Source organism: Carcharhinus amblyrhynchos, chromosome 3 (genome assembly GCF_965287045.1).
Source record: "Carcharhinus amblyrhynchos chromosome 3, sCarAmb.v2.hapA, whole genome shotgun sequence".
NCBI lineage: Eukaryota > Metazoa > Chordata > Chondrichthyes > Carcharhiniformes > Carcharhinidae > Carcharhinus > Carcharhinus amblyrhynchos.
In genome coordinates this window covers 20,831,440-20,853,160 of record NC_137326.1, presented here as the reverse complement: position 1 = coordinate 20,853,160, position 21,721 = coordinate 20,831,440, and the positions used below count along the sequence as shown (strand labels likewise).

Sequence of the window (21,721 nt, the reverse complement as noted above, 5' to 3'; positions counted from 1 at the left end):
TTGCTTACAGACAATGCTGCCTACACAAACTAAACGGGAAAAAAAAAGTCCACATCCTAATGTTCCACTCTACAAACAGGAGATCAACTTCACTTTGGCACTGGTCAGCATTTTCGAAGGCCTGTCAAGTCGGTGGCATAGCTGGGCCCCGTACTTACTCAAGTATTTAAAATAAACTTTGCAGACGGTTTCCAGCACAAAAAAAAATCCATTGATGTAACTCAATCTCCATTAACTGCTTGAACGGGGATTCTAGGCCTATTTTTATCGTTAGTTGTGGCTCTATTTCTGGCCCAAATGGCACATCCGTGCGGTCAGTGGATCGGTTTATCCTGGCAGGTTGCTCCGGCTAGTGCAAACTACACCATGTGCCAGGTAGATGGCAGTGCCGCTAAAACTGCCCGCTGAATCCCCCATGAGAAAGGCGCTGCTATAAACAGAAAAGTCCCCTGATTGATTGGATGGATCGGTATTCAATTGAATACGCTGTCAGAAAAAACAGAGGTTGAAGAGAGCAGAATGGACTTCCTGTCTTCAGTTGTCATGATGAGAAACTGCGCTGTTCCGAGGGAATAAATCTACCTTCCTGATTGAGCTAGTATCTGAGGGGAGGTCTTTCTTTCCGAGCCCTACCTTAATGAGCAATGCTAATCTGTAGGTAAACCGCAAGTGGGGGGTAAAAGAGAGACACCCCATAAAAAGGAGTAAAGCTCTCCTATTGACAAAGCAAGTGAGGGAGGATGAAAGCTCTGCTCTATGGGCCAGCTCTGGCCACTGTCCAAGCTTGTGAGTAAGGAGCTTAACCAAAGAAAACAGGAAAACAAATCATAAACTATTCAATTAGAGAAACACATTGCTTAAGAACACCCACTAAGCTGACTGGGGAAATGGTTTTCTTGTATTAATCTCTGCCTGCACCAACAAAAGCTGGGAAGAAATGCAAATTCCACCAACTGGCTCCTTGGAGGTAAACATTTAGTGAAAGGTCAACAAATATTTTATGAGCACATGTTTTTCTCAATATGAAATGAGCAAGTACTTTGAATTAAAATCACTCCTCTTTGACTCTCCGATACCTTTAACTGCTTGCCTGCTGGCATTGTCCGAACACATTCCCTTTTTAACTTGATAATCCCCTAGTCGCCACACTCCGGCACCTGTTTGGTTACACTGAGGGAGAATTTAGCGTGGACAATGCGCCTAACCAGCACATCTTTCATACTGTGGAAGAAAACCGGAGAACCCAGTGGAAACGCACAGATAGAATGTGCAGACTCCGTGCAGACAATGATCCAAGCCAGGAATCGAACCCAGGTTCCTGGAGGTGTGAGGCAGCAGAGCCAACCACTGTGCCACCATGCCACATATTCTACTTAGAATCCTTACAGTGCAGAAGGAGGCCATTCGGCGCATCAATACTGAACCAACCACAACCTGTGGCCATTCTGCCCACATAACTGCACAAACAGCAACCTGAATGTATATAGCCCCTTTAACATAAGAAAATATCCTAAGGCACATCAGAGCAGAGTTATATCATAAAATCGGACCGATAAAGGGACATTAGTTTAGGATGACCAAATGTTGATCAAGGAAGCAGATTTATAGGAGAGTTTGAAAGGAGTAAGTGTAAGTGAAGAGACAGGTAGGTTTAGAGAGGAAATGCCAGATCTTAGGAACTTGGTTGCTGTAGGCATGGTCACCAATGATGAAACAATTACAATGGAGACTGCCTGAGAGATCCAAATTTGAGGAATGCAGATATCTTGGAGGGTTGTGGGGCTGGAGAAGATGACAGAGGTAGGGGGGGCTGAGATCACGGGGGGATTTGAAAGTGAGGATGAGAATTTTAAATGTGAGGCATTGCTGAACTGGGACCCAACGTTGGTCAGAAAGCACAGTGGTGATGAGTGAATCGAACTTGGTGCAAGACAGGATGGGGGCAGCTAAATGTTGGATGACCTGAAGCTTCCAGAGGATGGAATGTGGGATGGCAACAAAGGCGGGTGTAGGATTAACAAGTCATATGCAACACCAATTAAGATACAGACTACTCTTCCACACATAAGACAACTCCGCTCTGGGACATGTTCCAATATCCCATGATCTTGGGCATGCACCGTTTCTGATGATCATACCGATTTTGCCTCTCATTTTGCAGCGACCACCCTTTTATTATTTCCCCTCTTCTGCCTTCCTTCCTATGAATGGATCTTCCCTTTTTCCTTCCCTTCCCTCCTGCACCTTCTCCTGTCCCTGCACTTGCTTGAAACATCTTACCAAAAATTCTATGTTTATTTATTAGTGCCATAAGTAGGCTTACGTTAATACTGCAATACCGTTACTGTGAAAATCCCCTAGTCGCCACACTCCGGCACCTGTTCAGGTACACTGATGGAGAATTTGGCATGGCCAATGCTCCTAATCAGCATGTTTTGCACACAGTGGGAGGAAGCCAGAGCACCCGGGGGAAACCCACGCAGACATGGGGAGAATGTGAAGGCTCTGCAACTCACCTAAGCCGGGAATTGAACCCAGATCCATAGCGCTGTGAGGCAGCAGGGCTAACCATTGTGCCACCCAAGCTCTGGGGCATGGCCAATGATCTGAAATGGTGTTAAATCTGTTCCTCCACAAATGGTGCCAGACTTGCTGAGTATTTCCAACTCACCTACTTTCATTTCAGATTTCCAAGTTTTCAAGGTTTTGGGATGCTGCTTTAAATATTTTTAATATGGATTGAAATGGATCATACATGCCAGTGGTTTGCTGAGCTGTCTAATGGTAATGTATTCCTAATCACCCTATTGAGGCTTATATAATATAAGAGTGTGGCACTTATCTACATGCTAAACAAGCTTTAGACTGTTGATTGGCCTATCCCAATAACCCATTGTGGCATAATTCCGAGGACAGTTTCAGGAAACAAAATGCAGCAGAAATGAACACTTTCTGCAAATAACAGGAAGTCCTCTTTGCTTTATATGGAGTGAGAATAATGCTTCAATTAAATAGGCAACAATTAAAACAAATGATTACGAGGTCCGTTAACATACACGCTCCGCAAATACACGGGAGGAATCACTGCCACATCTAACCATTTTGAATTTGGATTTCACTACAGATAGCAACTATGTAGGACAATGTAATATTCATTAAATGCAAACTTCAAAATTCAATGACTTAGACTGTGCAATATTTGTATCTCAGCCATCATTTGCAGCCTAGAAATACAATAATGTGATGACGATAATACTTTATGCTGCAAGTGGGTGGCACAGTGGTTAGCACTGCTGCCCCACACCTCCAGGGACCAGGGTTCAATTCTGGCCTTGGGTCTGAGTGGAGTTTGCAAGCTTTCCCCACGTCTGCGTGGGTTTGCTCCAGTTTCTTCCCACACTCTAAAGTTATGTGAGTTGGTTTGATTGGCCATGCTATATTGCCCCTTAGAGGGACTAACAGGATAAATATGTGGGGCTACAGGGATACAGCCTGGATGCGATTGTTCTGGGTGCAGGCTTGATGGGCCAAATGGCCTCCTTCTGCCCTGTAGGGATTCTATACATAATTCTTCCTCTTCAATGATAATCACATTTTGATGTGCAACTATTCCAAACATTGGCTGAAATTTTCCAGCCCTTCCTGCCTGCAGGATCTTCTAGTTCCGCCGATGGCGAGGGTTCCCTGGTGGCAGAAGGTGCGAGCAATGGAAAAAGCCATTGACACGGTGGGACCGGAAAATCCCACGGCCAGTCAATAGCAGGCCACCTCAACCACCACACTATGTGGAAAATCCTGCCCCTAGGTTTAATATCAATCAAAAATGCGACCTTTTAACTGTGGTTTATGTGTAATCTTTGGTTTAGAAGAAGACACACTATTGACAAATTGTACTTGACCTTTAATTAAATGAGTGAACACTAGTTTCAGCAAAGCTTTATTTAAAGCAGGAGACTGATGGCTACACCAAAGACTCAGAGATAGGAAATGATGCATTGATCTCAACAGTGAAACCACTCACTGCAACCTGTCCAACCTCACAACATCTAACACAAATAGCTTTCAGTCCTAAAGAATGGAACTGCATATCAACTTTGTGTTCAAACAATGCATCAAAACTGTACATTAGCAAGTTGGAAGGTATTTTGAAAGACAGGATCTACAGGCATTTAAAGACGCAAGGACGGATTAGGGACAATCAGCATGGCCTTGTGAGTGGAAAATCATGTCCCACAAATTTGATTGAGTTTTTTGAAGGGGTAACCAAGAAGATAGATGAGGGCAGTGCAGTTGATATTGTCTACATGGACTTTGACAAGGTACCACATGGTAGTTTGTTGCATAAGGTTAAATCTCACAGAATCCAGGGTGAGGTATCTAAATGGACACAAAATGGGCTTCTTGACAGAAGCCAGAGGGCTGTTGTTGAGAATTGTTTTTCAAACTGGAGGCCTGTGACCAGCAGTGTGCCTCAGGGACCAGTGCTGTGTCCTCTCTTATTTGTCACTTATATTAAAGATTTGGATGAGAATATAGGAGGCATGGTTAGTAAGTTTGCAGATGAGACCAAGATTGGTGGTACAGTGGACAGTGAAGAAAGTTATCTCCAATTGCATCAGTATCTTGATCAATTGGGCCAGTGGGCTGATGAATGGCAGATGGAATTTCATTTAGACAAATGCGAGGTGATGCATTTTGGTAGACTGAACCAGGATAGGAGTTACTCAGGTAATGGGAGAGCTTTGGGGAGAGTTACAGAACAAAGAGATCTAGGAGTACAGGTTCGTAGCTCCTTGAAAGTGGAGTCACAGGTGGACAGAATGGTGAAGAAGGCATTCAGCATGCTTAGTTTCATCGGTCAGAACACTGAATGCAGGAATTGGGACATCTTGTTCAAATTGTATAAGACATTGGTAAGGCCACACTTGTGTGCAGTTCTGGTCACCCTATTATAGAAAGGATATTATTAAACTAGAAAGAATGCAGAAAAGATTTACTAGGATGCTACCGGGACTTGATGATTTGAGTTATAAGGAGAGGCTGGATAGACTGGGACTTTTTTCTTTGGAGCGTAGGAGGCTGAGGGATGATCTTATAGAGGTCTATAAAATAATGAGGGGCACAGATCAGCTAGATAGTCAATATATTTTCCCAAAGGTAAGGGAGTCTAAAACTAGAGGACATAGGTTTAAGGTGAGAGGGGAGAGATACAAAAGTGTCCAGAGGGGCAATTTCTTCACACAGAGGGTGGTGAGTGTCTGGAACAAGCTGCCAGATGTAGTAGTAGAGGTGGGTACAATTTTGTCTTTTAAAAAGCATTTAGATAGTTACATGGATAGGGTGGGTATAGTGAAATGTGGGCCAAATGTGGGCAATTGGGATCAGCTTAGGGGTTTAAAAAAAGGGTGGCACAGACAAGTTGGACTGAAGGGCCTTTTTCCATGTTGTAAATCTCTATGACTCTGTGACTGTATGAATGGTGGTGGCTAGTTTCCTGCTAAGCTTCATGGCTACATACTTGCTGGGGTTTGGTGAATGAAGATTTTACACTAAACCCTCACAGACAAGATTTAATGTGCTCCCTGACGTGCCCTGCTTTTCTTTGTTATAAATTGATTCTTACAGCACTAAAATATTGAATCATTCTAATCAATCACAACCAGATATTTTCACCAGCAAAAAAGCTCTGACATTTTCAAAGATTACAATGCCTAAAAAATTCAACCTTCAAAAGCTTGGCATAATAAAACCTTTCCTCAATTTTCTACTCTTGCATCTTCTTTAATTAATGTAAAAAGCCCTGATGCTTTCTTCAGAAAATGTTACTCGTTAATTACTGTCTGTGCGTGATAAGTGTTCAATTATATCAATCGGATAACTTTATCGTTTTCGTACACGTTTATGGGATTTAGGAAGAAATGTGTTTTAGTTCATTTAGTTCACTAAATGGGCTGATGTGACAACATAATATAACACCTCCTCTGACCTACGCTAAAATGTCAACGTTCCATCAATCTGAATGCTGTGCAGTATATGTAGTTTGAGTTTGTTTCCAAGTGTCCCCTTGGGATGAATGTTTGTGTTAGTATAATGTCATTATCTGGTGTAGTGTAACATTAGCTGTGCTTTGATGCCTGACTTACTCCTTCTTTGCTGTCGGAGCTTCACAGTTTAATCCTAGTGGGTGGCACAGTGGTTAGCACTGCCAGTGGAACTGCAGTTCGATTCTGGCCTTGGGTCACTGTCTGTACAGACTCTGCACATTCTCCCCGCATTGCATGGGTTTCGTCCGGGTGCTCTGATTTCCTCCCAAAATCTGAATGATGTTTGGTTAGGTGCATTGGCCATGCTAAATTCTCCCTCAGTGTACCTGAAGAGGCACTGGAGTGTGGTGACTTGGGGATTTTCACAATAACTTCATTGCAGTATTAATTAAGCCTACTGGCGACACTAATAAATGAAATTTATTTTAACTTCAATACAGTACCAAAAATGAAAAAAAAGTCTCCATATTTGATAGAAACAACATGGAATTATATTGTTTAGAAGGAGGCCATTCAGCCACCTTTCCTGTACTGGTCATATAATTAATCCCATGCCCCTACTCTTTCCCCATAGCCCTCCAAGTATATATATGTTTTGTTTACTCCATCCTTAAAGTTACAAAACCAATGCTCAGAATGGACTGGGCAAACCCAAATCCATTCCTTGCTCGCTCTAAAAACCAAATTCAAATGCCAATTGAATCCACTCTCGAATCCAACTCAAGGTTCCCTCTAGACAGACAAACAAGGTCCAAGCTGACAAGATGAGGCATTGCGCCCCATCTTAGACTTGATCTGACACTCGATCTTCGCCTTGTTTTGGCTCCTACAACTTCATTTCTGCAAGTTAGGACATAATTAGTTTGAGGAATCTTTTTTATGAGCCTGCCCATGTGATTGTTTTGCCAGATTATTCCAGCTTAGATCAATTTGAGATTATTGAGATTGCATTAACAGGCTGAACCTTTCGACACAGATTGCCGGTTTACTGTTACTCCTGAGCTGCGGAATATGTGAAAAAAACCTTCCAACTGCAAATACAAAGGCGTGCAACAAATAGCCTGGAGACCAACTTGAATGCTTAGATCGCAACAGAGAGAGAAAAAAAAATCTTTCATTAGCTGTTTTAATTCCTCACACAGGGGAGGTTGGAGAGCAGAAACTCTGCATGCATCTCATGAACATTCTTCTTCCCCCCCTGTGAATACAGAGATCAATCTTTGCCCTACTATTAATGCCTCTCCCTGAAGGGCCATTCTTTGCTATTACTGCAGTCTGAAACAAAAGATACTTCAGGAGATACAATTATTGCTGCCTAGCTCCTTTTCCTAGGTCATCACAATGTAGCTCATTTTTTTCACACATCTCTTTCCCTTTCTTCAGTGTTCCTTTATGCCTCAATGAATCCATTAGGCTCGTTATAGTGTGCTTTTCAAAACCCTTCTGAGCGCAGCCAATGACAGAATCTAAGCTGCTGGCATCGGGGTAAGCAAGGCTTCTTCTGATGTGAGGGAAATTGGGCAAAGTGCAAAGGTAGAAGGAGTCCGCGGCTTGGGTTTATTTTTCAGCCTGGCTCACAACAGCTTATTTTTATTTTTAACAGTGATCCATTAAACATTTCTAGGTAAGGTTTCCAGGATTGTGGCACAGTTGTATTTGGGGCACTGATAGGTATAACTAGTATATTTTTAACAGCTTTGAATGTCCACTAAAACAGTGTTCCGAACCATTATACGTCCACATAACAGACAATTTCCTTTTGCTTTCTGAAATAAAGGTAATACCATAAATGAAAAGTCCAGCTAATTTGAATACATAGTACAAACCACGGCCAAACCTTATCTGGCATAAGGAAGGAAGGAATATTTGAAATTGGGATATTTGAAGTTTCTTGAATTGCAGGGAACACAACAAGTGATGGCACACAGCGCTGTGTCAGTTTCTGATCTCTGATATGGCTGCTTCATGTTAGCAAAGGCAGCACCAGCCTACAGATCAGTTCTGTCACAATCTTACCACAAATATCAGTTTGATGTTGATCCTGTTACAGAATTCACTCACGCCTGTTGTGGAAACTCAAACAGATCAATCTGCTCTCTTTACTGTAACTAAATAAACTGCTGTGGTACAAACATGAACCACGTATAAAGCTGTGGTTGCAAACACTAAGGAGACTGGGGATAAATCCTGCTCTCCTCCATATACGTACGACTTGTTGCATTTGTACTGCCGTCAAGTTAAAATCATAGAATCACTACAGAGCAGAAGGGGGCCATTCAGTCTCTTGAGTCTGCACTCAGGTAGCGCAGTGGCACAGTGGTTAGCACTGCTGCCTCACAGTGCCAGGGAACAGGGTTCAATTCCAGCCTTGGCTGACTGTGTGGAGTTTACACATTCTCCCTGTGTCTGCATGGGTTTTGTCCGGGTGCTCTGGTTTCCTCCAAAGGTGTGCAAGTTAGGGTGGTTGGCTATGCTAAATTGACCCTAATGTCAGGGGATTAGCAGGATAAATATGTGAGGTTACGGGGATAGGGCCTGGATGGGATTGCTGCTGGTATAGGCTTGATGGGCTGAATGGCCTTCTGTAAGGATTCTATGATTCTATGACTCAACTTCTTACACAGCTCAGCACCAACCCCCACCCCTACCTGTACCCATCCAATCTCTGTAACATCTATTCCACCTTATCTAGACAACTTGGGACACCAAGGGACAATTTAGCATGGCCAATCCACCTAACTCACACATCTTTGGTCTGTGGGAAGAAACCGGAGCACCTGGAGGAAACCCATGGGGCAAATGTGTAAACTCCACACAGTGACTCAAAGCTGGAATTGAAGCCGGGTCACTGGCGCTGTGTAGCAGCAGTGCTAACCACTGCGCTTACTAGTTGAAGATATCTCAACTAAATAGGAAAAGTATAGTTATAAACTTTTATTATTAGAAATTGCATCATTATAGTTCACGGTTTCACCACAAGTATTGTAAAAGATCCTCATCACAACACTGGTCCATCTTTCTGTATCAATTAAGTTATTGGCTGTAAATTCATATTAAATGTCACTGTCATTTGTAACTCTTACTTTTTACAATATATTCATTATGGCATGGTTTCTAATCAAATGGGTAAGCCTGTTTTCCAATTTAAATTTGGAAATTAAAAGGCAGAGATGCCACGGAGAGGAGATAACTTGTGGGATTCTCTGGCCTCCCCGGAGCGGGTTCCCCACGCTGGAAGGTGCTGCACTGTTCACTGGCAGCGGCCTACCACCGTCATCAATGGGTTGTTCCATTGACTGCACCCCATCCTGCCGGGAAATCCACGACGGGGGTGCGGAAGATCTCGCCGGCATGACCAGCTGGAGAATCCTGGCCAACATTTCAACTTTGTCTTGTATTCTCATTGGCCTGCGCAAGGTTTCCCTGCAATTGGCTGGGCCACTAGAGGGAGCCGCTTGCGGCAATGGAATGCTCCTTTTTGGGGCAAGAGGAGGAGTGAACAAATGCATATTTCTGACAATCTTTTGTACAAGATTGTCCTACCATGAAGAATTGACATCGATTCAGCATTTATGGAGTTCCATAACCAATCACTGCTGATCTGACTTCAAATAGTTTAATTTGGAATGATCAATGTTGTACTCGAGAAAAACGTTCCCCATTAACGAATATAGATCGGAGATCTTAAGCACTAGAATCACATGATCCTGCCCTATAGGGGTATTGAAGAACACTTGACAGCCACTGTGGCTTAAGGTTAACATGCAGGTTCAGTTAGCAGTTAGGAAGGCAAATTCAATGTTAACATTCACTTCTAGAGGGCTAGAATGCAAGAACAGGGGTGTACTTCTGAAGCTGTATAAGGCTCTGGTCAGACCCCAATTGGAACATTGTGAGCAGTAATAGACCCAATACCTAATGAGAGATGTGTTTGGAGAGGGTCCAGAGGAGGTTCACAAGAATGATCCCAGAAATGAAAGGTTTATCATATGAGGAGTGGTTGAGGAGTCTGGGTCTATACTCAATGGAGTTTAGAAGGACGAGCAGGGATCTAATTGAAACTTACAGAATACTGAGAGGCCTAGATAGAATGCACATGGAGAGGATGTTTCCACTAGTGGGAGAGAGTAGAACTCGAGGGCACAAGCTCAGAATGAAGGAGCGCTCCTTCCAAACTGAGATGAGGAGGAATTTCTTCAGCCAGAGGGGGTGAATCTGTGGAACTCATTGCCACAGAGGGTTTTGGAGGCCAGGTCACTGAGTAGCTTTATGACAGAGATAGATAAGTTCTTGATAAGTATTGTGTGCAGTTCTGGTCCCCACATTATAGGAAGGATGTGGAGGCTTTGGACAGGGTGCAGAGGAGGTTTACCAGGATGTTGCCTGGTATGGAGGGGAGGTCCAATGAGGAGAGACTGAGGGATTTGGGGTTGTTTTCGCTAGAAAGAAGGCGGCTAAGAGGGGATCTTATTGAAACATATAAGATGATTAGAGGTTTAGATAGGGTGGATAGTGATAGCCTTTTTCCTCGGATGGAGAAAGCTAGCACGAGGGGGCATGGCTTTAAATTAAGGGGAGGTAGTTATAGGACGGATGTCAGGGGTAGGTTCTTTACCCAGAGGGTGGTGAGGGATTGGAATGCCCTGCCTGCTGCAGTTGTAAATGCGCCTAGTTTGGGGGCGTTTAAGAGATCCGTGGATAGGTTTATGGATGAAAAGGGATTGGTTTAGGTTAGAGGGTCATTGTTTTTTAACTGGTCGGCGCAACATCGTGGGCCGAAGGGCCTGTTCTGCGCTGTAATGTTCTATGTTCTATGATCAGTAAGGGGATCAAGGATTACAGGGAGAGGCAGGAGAATGGGGATGACAATCATATCAGCCATGATTGAATGGTGGAGCAGACTCAGTGGGCTGAATGGCCTAATTTTATTCCTATATTGTATGATCTTATAGCTAGTCAAGGTTGTGGAACTGATCTTTTGCACTCAGAGATGATCCTTAGTAATTGGAAGTACTTGGGGATTCAGGGGAATAATGCCCTCACCAACTCTGGGGGAAAAAACAAGGACATGGTAAAGAATTTTCTTCTTATTCATTTGTGAGGCATGGGCATTTCATTACCCATCCCTAGCTTCCCTTGAACTGAGTGACTTGCTCAGTCAGCTGCCGTGGCAGAATTCAAATCCGGGTCTCCAAAATATTAGCTGAGTTTCTGGATTAGTAGTTTAGTGAGACTACCTCTAGGCCATCACCTTCCCTCGAAATAGTCAACAATGTAAGCAGCAAAGTAAATGTGACTCTGTTGAGAAGTAAGGAAGAACAGAACGGGCATAGCAGTGTGATATAAGAGTGAGTGATTTATCAAATACTGTAGCAACATCTAAGTATGAGGAAGAAGCTATTCAGGAGAAATCTGTGCACAAATTCATTATGCAGCACAGATTGGCTTTCTGCAGATATAAAAGTAACAGTGATGCAGCAATGTAAATGTTGAAGGGTCCTAAACATAAAGCCAACGCTGTTATTTCTATGCCCGTCAGAACTACTTTACATGCGATGTCAAGAGCTAACCAGCACTTTTATAAGACCATTTTGTTTGCTCATATTGGGTTGACTAGCAATATGTCTCTTCTTTTTTTTCCAATTCTCAGGTTTTGTGCCACAAAGTGACTGTTAAATGCTTAGGAGGTAGCATATATTGAGGAAATTGGATTCTTCCATTCAGCATACATAAAAAGTGTTCAGATGTTACCTATATTTCTCTAGCTTCAAGTATTAAATATACAAAGTAGGTATCTATAAACTCACCTTTCCAGTGGACTTTGGTCCTTTCCAAATGCAGAAATAACAGATAATCCAAGCGGCAAGAAGACATAGAGCCAGTTCCCATCGTACATTTCCGATGTGGTCAATTCCACTCGATAATCCAAGCACTCTCCGTCTGATAATCATGAAAATATTGCATTAAAAACCCTTTGAAACAAACTTTTTTAATAACGTGGTACAAAATATGCATCAGGTAAATAGGACATGTTTTACTAGATTTCCACTTTTTTGGCAAAACTTTTTAAGTAGTTGGAAATAAATGTGAAAAGAAAGTCTTGCATCTATATATAGTGCTTTCTATGATCACTGTACATCTTAAAGTGTTTTACAGACAATGAAATACTTCTGAAGTATAGTTAGAGTTGTAATGTAGGAAACATAGTCGGGACAATGTAGAAACAAGTGTACCAAATGATTAGCCTGATATAGATACATTTAAAATTGCATTTCATATTTTGATGAAGTCACCATAAATCACAAACCTACATAAACTGTCTTTCTGAAATTCTAAGATATTGCCAATTAATTAGCTTGTTCCAAATCTAAAATCTCCACTATGCTTTTGTAAGGTAAACATTTCAGATTTTAGACTGTTAATGCAAAATTTACATTGTATTAAGGGATGGTGATTTCTTTACTTACTTCAATTAACTGTACAAGTTTTAACTTTATTTATTAGTATCACAAGTAGGCTTACACTCACACTGCAATTAAGTGATTGTGAAAATCCCCTAGTCACCACACTCCAGAGATGTTTGGGTACACTGCAGGAGCATTTAGCATGGCCAATGCACCTAACCAGCACGTCTTTCGGACTGTGGGAGGAAACTGGAGCACCCGGAGGGAAGCCAAACAGATACACAGAGACTCTGCATAGACAGTGACCCATGGTGGGAATTGATTCTGAGTCCCTGGCACTGCAAGGCAGCAGTGTGAACCACTGGGAAACCATGCCATCCATCCATGGAAAGTGTGTGGGCTAGGCGTTGGGAAATTCTCATGATTAGAGATAAGAAGAATAAAGGTGGATAATGTAAGGTAAAGATGAATATGGAGAGGTCATTTTGTTGAATTATTAACTGCCACAGTAGAAAAGATCTGCAGTAGGAATTAGTGTGCAGGGACAGATAAAAATATCAGTGGTGCACTCACTAACTGGCTCTCCTAGGTTCAGCAATCATGTTATAAAATCTGTACTGATGTTCTGTTGAAAGACTGCCTAACAAGGGGAGGAGCAAAGTTTGTTTTGAAAGTACAGTTCTAAGAGAGCACACTATGTAATCCTTATTGATTGAATCCCTACATTGCAGAATGAGGCATTGAGTCTTCCCTGACCCTTCGAAGGAGTATCTCAGTCAGGCCTCTCCCCCACCAACCTATCCCGTGCATTTACCATGGTTAATCCCCCCAATCCTTGGACACAAAGGAGCAACTTAGCATGGCCAATCCACCCAACCTGCACATTTTTGGAATGTGGGAGGAAGCCGGAGCACCCTGAGGAAACCCACACAGACACGGGGAGAATGTGCAAACTCCATAAAGACAGACACCCGAGGCTGGTATTGAACCCGGGTCCCTGCTAGCGCTGTGGGGCAACAGTGCTAACTACTGCACCACCATGCCGCTCATCTACAAAAGAGAACTTTTCATTGGAAATGTAGTTTGCTCCATTCTTATTCTTAAGTCTTAGAGTGTAGTTTAACTCTCATGAGCACCATTTGGTGGAATAAAACCGTGGTAGGAATAAAAACTACCTTAAAAGCTTTCCACAAAACATACACTAAAGAACGATTTGACTGGGGAGGGAGACTAAATTCAGTAGGACCACAGAAATGGGCACGGGGATCAAAATGTGAGAGTAACTTGTTCTGGTTGATTTCACTGCCCACTTACGGGATAGCAGCAAATAGCCAGAGTTAACCATGTTGCTGAGTAACTGGATGTCTCAGCAGTAATCCAAAAACAACAGAGACTAACATCAGTTCAAGTTAGCCTGCACTACACAAATCCAACCCTTTAAAAAGCTGAATTGAGGCTGGAACAGTTGCTGGAAGTTACTTCAGAACAGATTCTCTCCTGGGAAAATATCGCACAGCGCAGGGTAGCAATCTCCAGGATCGGATTATTATTATTAACTTCACACTCACACTTCACAGCCTGCACCCACTGTCAGCTATTCAATCATTAAAGTTAAAGTTTACTTATTAGTCACAAGTAGGCTTACATTCACACAGCAATGAAGTTAGAGTAAAAATCCCCTAGTCGCTGCACGTTCGGGTACACTGAGGGAGAATTTTGCACGGCCAATGCACCTAACCAGCACATCTTTTGGACTGTGGGAGAAACCAGAGCACCCAGAGGAAACCTATGCAGACACAAGGAAAATGTGCAAACTCCACACAGACAGTGACCCAAGGTAGGAATTGAACCCAAGTCCCTGGCACTGCGAGGCAGCAGTGCTAACCACTGTGCCACCATACTGTCCAGCAGCTGCATCATCCAAAGAGATAGCACCAAACTCCTTATGCACTTCCCTCTCTCTCATGGGAAACAGTGGCTCATTACTGGAGGCTTACCAGCAGGGAATAGACACAAATCCCAAAGAGGAAGCATGCTCACTATCAATGAGCTTGCCATTGCTGAGAACTTGGCCAGCGGTTAGGCTGAGCCAATAAAAGATGGCAGTATTATGATATCTCACTCTCTTTCTCATATCCAAATTCTATTTCATTCCCCAATCGCTCCTGATTCCTCTCACCCCATCTCACCACAACTCTGCACCTGAAAGTTTAGCTTTCAAGATAACCAAGAATGGCGAACCTGGACAGGCAGTGGTGCAGGAAGAATAAGTAGCAGAGCATGAAGACAGTGAAGAAGAAACACCATCACTCAACATCACAGGCACCCACCAGAACCACATCAATGAGATACAGTACACAAATTTCCTGCAGCCAGGACAGGCTCAAGAGTAGCACGTGTGCCAACTCCCAGGAGGGTGAAGTCACACATGAACTCTGCAGGAAAGAACTCAATGAGTACTTCAATGGGACAGGTTACAGGAAGGATGTGATAGCATGTACATTGAAATGCTTGGTGCACTGGCTTAGCTGGTACAAAGAACAAAGGACTACATGAGAATAGGCCCGTTGGCCTTCCAAGCCCATGCCGATCATGATGCCCTAAACTAAAAAAAACTTCCACCCCTACTCAGTCTGAAAGAACAAAGAATTTAGCTTCATGGTCATGTACCAACCGACTCAAGAATAGCTTCTTCCCTGCTGCCGTCAGACTTTTGAATGGACCTACCTTGCATTAAGTTGATCTTTCTCTACAACCTAGCTGTAATTGTAATACTACATTCTGCACTCTCTCGTTTCCTTCTCTATGAATGGTATGCTCTATCTGCATAGCGCAAGAAACAATACGTTTCACTGTATAATAAGTAATACAAGTGACTATAATAAATCAAATCCTGCCTTGACAAGCATTTAATTCCCAATTTTATGAATTGAATTTAAATTCCACCAACTGCCATGGTGAGATTTGAACCCATGTCCCCAGTGCATTAGCTAGGGTTTTCTGAATTACAAATCCAGTGACATTCTCAGTACATCACCATTGCCACCACTGTAGCTTGCATGCAATACTCAAATGCAGACAGGAATCTGGCATCAATTCTCTACATGGCTTTATGTAAATCTCAGAGCCCATCCTCTCCAGCATGCAAGTGCTGAACAACTCCAACATGACTCAATCATGACGCAGTATCTGACGGTCAATGTTTCAGCATCCAAAGCACCATAAGCAGAAACCAGGCGACGTCAGGCTGCTACAGTGGATGTTCTAGCTGAAGTCATGCCAGCTCAGACTGTTGCTATCATGGCCCCAAATACCAATGTTCAAAGAGATTTGCTGGGTCTCACAGCAACCTCACAATCTATCGTCCAATAGATAACTAGGATTGCTGAGGTAGTGCTCTAGAGCACCGACCTGTTGTCTATTTCATTAAGGCACCATTTGCCTTCCTGCCAGCGTCATTTTGCCAATGTCCTTGCTAATGCTTGTCAGCCGGCCTACCCAGAATGCTGCAACCCATGCCAGGATTGTGCAGGCAAGAAAAAGAGAGGCCTTCGAGAAACAGGGCTGCTGGAGGCTATCCTCCAATGTCACTACAATCTCCTGCACTGAAAGTTAGCAGCAGTTCCACCAGCCATGTTGTAGCACTGGGATGACACAGTGCAAAAGTAGTACAACACCCAAAGACATAAGGGTGATAGACAGTAAGGGAATGCACAGGAGCAATTAGTTGGCTTTCGTATGGAATATGGCCTGATTTGATTCATATATTTAGTTTGGAATGGCTTTTAATTTTATATTGTGGCCAAGTGGACAAAGGGGACGTAACACGCGGGACTGTTGGTAAATGGGGAAATGGGGTTGCGTTTATTGGTATCGCGGATAGATAATTTGGTTCACAGACAGCAAGCCTGAAAGGGGCTAGATTACCCTTCCCTCTCTCTTCCTCCTCTTCAGCTGCTCAATGTAAATCTGGTGAAAAGGACTATGTCCTCATAATGGTGAGGTTGGACAGCAGACCACTGTGAAGCTTGGACACTTGCTCTACTGAATACTGTGGGGCTCCTTCAAAGTGGGTGAGGCAGTGGAAGCATTGCTTCAAAACATCAATATTCTGCTCTGTCACATCAACCATGTGGTCAGAATTTAACATCCAAGAGTCACCCTTTGGCTTGTCAAGGTAACTCAATGCAGGTACAGCAGCAGACTGCCGCAGTGTAACGGCATTGTGACTGCTGCCAGCATATTGGATTTGTTGCCTATGGTCACAGAGCAGCTGGACATTGAGGCAGTGGGATCTATTTTGGATGTGGTCCATCCCAGAGTTCCCATCAGATGCTTGCAGATTGACTTGCGTGCAGTCAATAACGCCCTGCAGCTTGAAGAGGCCTACACTCACTGTAAAGCCTGCTCAATCTGCCTGGCAAGATAGACTGAAAGGTCATCAACCCTTCTTGAATAGAGAACGACAGTGCCCTTATCCAACAGCAGATGTGAGATGTTGCAAGTCTTTCTGGTTCCAATGTGGGTGGAGTCCAAAGCATAAAGGTTCATGCCCACAGGCACCTTTGCTGGCAATCTTGTTCTTACTCTGAAGTTGCAGTTGGCTATAGCAGGTGACACGTTACATTGAGGGTAGACTTAGTGAAGAGAAATGTCTCTTACATTATTTCTTAGTGAGGTTCAGGTCGGAGAATTGCTTCATGGATACCCTGAGAGGATGTGGACCCTTGCTGAAAATCTTTCTTACTCCCTTGCTCTCTTCCAGCAGTTTCACTGCATGCCTAGTCCCTCTCTATGTTCATCCTTCCAGACATGCTGTATGTCATTAATAAAACTCCACACCAGGACAGCTTGAGATGCAGCTGCCAAAACTGTGGCCTCGTATTCCCTCGAAATGAGTTAAACAGCTGCTGCCCCATTCAAAATATTGCGTCTGTTGGTGGCCTCCAGGGTGTTCATGTTGGTAAGGCAAGGATGCGAAACCCATGTAAGACAGCTAAACCAAGTGGAAATTTTTGTGTGCGCTTCAAAGTCCTTTAAGCAGCCTGAGTCCTTCATCAGTAGACTGAGGGTCAAATGGGTAAGAAAGGAGAAGTGTCTGATTCATTCACTTCACTCTCAACTACCTTCACAGCTTGTGCTTACAGAATCTTTGTTTCGTTTAGACTTTACCTTGATGGACCCCATCTGGACCCAGAAGGCAGCAAGAACATAGCAGCAAGTCAGTGAGGAAGAACCCAGAAATTCAGTGATTCAAAACTCCAAGACTTCGTCAAGGAAGCACAGAATCCTCAGTGTGGGTGCAACCAAAGAAGTGTTGTCTGGAGGGACTTGCAGTGAGTATTAATTCTCTCATTCCTGGCACTGCAGACTAATGCCACAAAGAGTTCCGCCACCTCACCTGGCAAGGTATTGCACTTCCATTTCCTTCCTTGCTCATCCCGGGCACCAACATTCTTCATAATTTGAAGCAGCATGTCCATAATTAACCCTTCACACTATACTCTGGTGAAAAGTTACTCTGATCTGCTGGCATGTGCTATGGTCACCCAACCACCTTCTAAGCAATTTCTTACGCGGACCACACTTGACTTGCCGGAAAGACTACACCTCCAGCAACACTCAGGAAACTCGATGCCATCCAGACAAAAGCAGCCCTGTTTGAGCAACACCCCAGTCACGAACTTAAAATATTCACTCTCTAAACACCCATGCGTTGTAGCTGCAATATGTGCCATGTACAAGATGCACCACGGCAACTTACCAAGAATCCTTCAATTGCATCTTCCAGGCCAAGTGGCCAGAATAACAAAGGCAGCAGTTACATGGAAACACCAAAACCTGCGAGTTCCCCACCAAGCCACACACCATCCCAAACTGGAAGCATATCACCCAACGTTCCTTCATTGCTGATGAGCAATGGAATTGATTCCCTAACAATAAGTGGATGTACTTACACCACATGTGCTGGAGTGGTTCAAGAAGCTGCCTCAGCACCACCTTCTCCAGGGCAATTAAGTACGGGTAACAAATGCTGGCCTAGCCAATGACATCCACATCCCATAAGTGAACCCTTCCCCGAGCATTCCTCAATATCTAGCTTTACCCTCACTTGCTCGTGTACTTCCAAGACATATTGGTGTACAAAGCCCACCAAAGGCAGATGAAAAGAGAGGGCAACTCCCCCCCTCCAAATTCCTCAAACTCTTCACAGACAAGCCCATGCAGTTTGTGGATGTTCAGTGATTCCTACTGTCATGTGAAATAGCAGTCATGGCAGTACATTGCGAATGCAGATTAGTGACTAGGTATTTATACTGGCAGTTCAGAATTCTTTGGAGGCACAACCTCTTTTTCTGTTTCCTGAATCCTCGGGAGTTCAATCATTCTTATCTTCTACCCCTTCTTTCCTGCAGATTCACTGTCATAATAGGACAGGACAAGTGAAGGAAGATGGCAATGGGCAGGAGGAGTTGGGAGCTATTTCTTCTTTATTAGGATGGTGGGAAAGAGGAAGATATGATCAACACTTGCAGCTACTTCATTCCTCGCCATCTTTCACTGAACCAAGAGTCTCATAATTCACTCAATAAAGATGTCTACGTGCAAGTTCTGAGATCAGCTTCAAGCTTAGTGCATTATCAATGCCCTGGGAGTTACCACTGAGCAAAATCTTAACTGGACCAACCACGTAAATACTGTGGCCACAAGAGCAGGCCTGAGACTGGGAATTCCATGGAGAGGAACTCACCTCCTGACTCAGCAAAGCCTGTCCAACATCTGCAAGGCACAAGTCATGAGTGCAATAGAATACTTTCCACTTGTATGGATGAGTGCAGCTTCAACACTCAAGAAATTCGACACCATCCAGTACAAAGCAACTCACTTGATTGGCACCCCACCACCATCTTCAGCCTCCACTCCCTTTACCAACAATGCACAGTAGCAAACATGTGTATCATTGACAAATGCACTGCTGCAACTCACCAACGCTCTTGTCAACTGCACCTTCTAAACCTGCGACCTCTACCACCTAGAAGAACAAGGGCAGCAGATACACAGGAACACCACCACCTGTAAGCTCCACTCCAAGCCACGCACCATCCTGACTTGGAAATATATTTCTTGCTGGGTCAAAATGCTGGAACTCTCTCCCTAACACTCTGTGGGTCTACCACGTGGCCTATAGCGATTCAATAATGAAACTCACCATCACCTTATCTAAGGCAATTAGGGACTGGCAATAAATGTTGGCCTTATCAGCGATGCCCACAGAATTATTTGTGCCAATATCTTTCCTTTTCCCTACCCTGTGGGCACTGGTAAAGCAGCTTCAGTGCATCTGCAGCAAACACCTATGCAAGAAGCAACCAGTTAGCGCCTTCATCGCCACAGAATCACAGACTGCAGCTCTGATGATAATAAGAGGTAGTTTGGAGCACAGACTGTCTCTTGACTTGAAGATCATGGTGATTGCCATGTCTACTGGAATCCTGTTTGTTGCAGTCCTCTCCGTTGATAGTATTGTCTCTGAGAACAACACAGCTTGACTTGAATCAGGCATTGCCCTTTAGAACAATATACCAGGACCAGGAGAGGCAAAACCAGGCTACCCAGGAGAAACAGTAACTGTACGCCAAGAGCTAGCTGCCACAGAATGAGGGGTGCCTCTGTCCTATGTCTCTTCTCTACAGAAAGATCAAGCTTGTTCTGTGATCCCGGCCCTCAGATGGCATTTACAGGGAGCACCGGAACAGATGATATAAAAACCCAGGGGAAACACAACTAGGTAAGAATTGGGTGATTGTTTTGTCTGCACTTTGCAATTATTATATTGAAATGAAATGGTGCATTGTTAATCATGAATGGTTGTTTGGGGCTGCCTTATTCAAGTGATGATTGCTGGGATAATCGGAGCAAAGAGAATTGGTGTAATTCCACAGGTCGTGCAGTGAATGAATATCTCTTTGTTTGCAAGTGGGAGACAAGAAAGACCAATTTGGACAGAAGGGAAAACTTTCTACAAAGACTTCATGGGGAATTAGCTCAAGTGTTTGCTTTGCATGTGAGACATAGTAGGATCGATGTCCACATTCTCCATTTTGTGTTTGGGGTGGCACAATGGCATGGTGGTTAGCACTGCTGCTTCACAGCACCAGGGACCTGGGTTCGATTCCCGGCTTGAGTCACAATCTGTGTGGAGTTTGTACATTCTTCCCATTTCTGCATGGGTGTTCTCTGGGTGCTCCGGTTTCCTTCCACAGTCCAAAAATGTGCAGGTTAGGTGGATTGGCCATGCTTAATTGCTACTCAGTGTCAGGGGGTCTAGCTAGGGTAAATGCATAGGGTTATGGGGATAGGGCTTGGGTGGGAATGCGGTCAGTGCAGACTCGATGGACTGAATGGCTTTCTTCTGCACTGTGAGGATTGTATGATTCTATAGCTTGTCCGCTGGTGCTCCACGATGAAGTCAGTGAGGATTCCTCTGAGTGCACAATATTCTGTTGTTTCATTCCATGTAATCTTAGATTGACTCAGGACCTCCTCCTCAGCCATGCCACAAAGCAGCTTTTCCAGAATGACTCTGTCATGAAAAGCACAGCAGGCTATCTCTATTCTGGACACCTGAATGGGAGCATTCTGCACTTCCCACCCCCTGAACCACCCAGGCAACTTACATGATGTCAATGGATTACTCAGTCATGATCAGAGCTGATTCCCTTCCTTGAGGAGGTCAGGGGAGCTCCAATGATGAAAGATGAAGGTGTAATTGGAAACTTTCTGTATGTGATGCAATGAATCTCTTCTTTGCTGAGTTCCTGAGAGAAATTTGTATATGAACCGCAATGGGCTGCTGATTCTCTTTGGAGGAAGCTGGGAGGAGGATGGGTGGAGGGGCAGTATTTTCCTTAAGTGTTGCCTGAATTGCTTTCTTTTCATCTTGTATTGCTCCTTTCGCTCTTCCATGATAACACCACACACTGGTGTGCCCGTGGAACAACCATATGAGAAGTGGTCAGAATCAAATTCGGGAATAAATACAAACTTCCATTTCAACAAAACAAGTTCGGATAGCACTTCCACGCCAAAGAAATCCTTCCGAGAAGTTTCCAGACTCTTCAAGTTCATTAGCTACTCACTTAGTCCTGATTCCACACCGTTACCCCTCACGTCCGCAAGAATCTACCCTTGGGCTCTCTCCTATTTCTCATCTATGTGCACCACCCACCTTAGCAACATCCAAAAGCACAGCATTGCTCATTACACCCAGCT

General features: G+C 43.8%; 1 protein-coding gene across 1 annotated transcript in view; it reads right to left on the bottom strand.

The window, feature by feature from the left end:
* Positions 1-21,721, bottom strand: part of slc6a11b (solute carrier family 6 member 11b) — a 177,610-nt gene that overhangs the window by 149,401 nt on the left and 6,488 nt on the right. Inside the window, exon 6 of the mRNA XM_080181925.1 lies at positions 11,852-11,984. Within this exon, the coding sequence (XP_080038051.1) occupies positions 11,852-11,984 (133 nt within the window). The remainder of the gene's footprint in view (positions 1-11,851; positions 11,985-21,721) is intronic.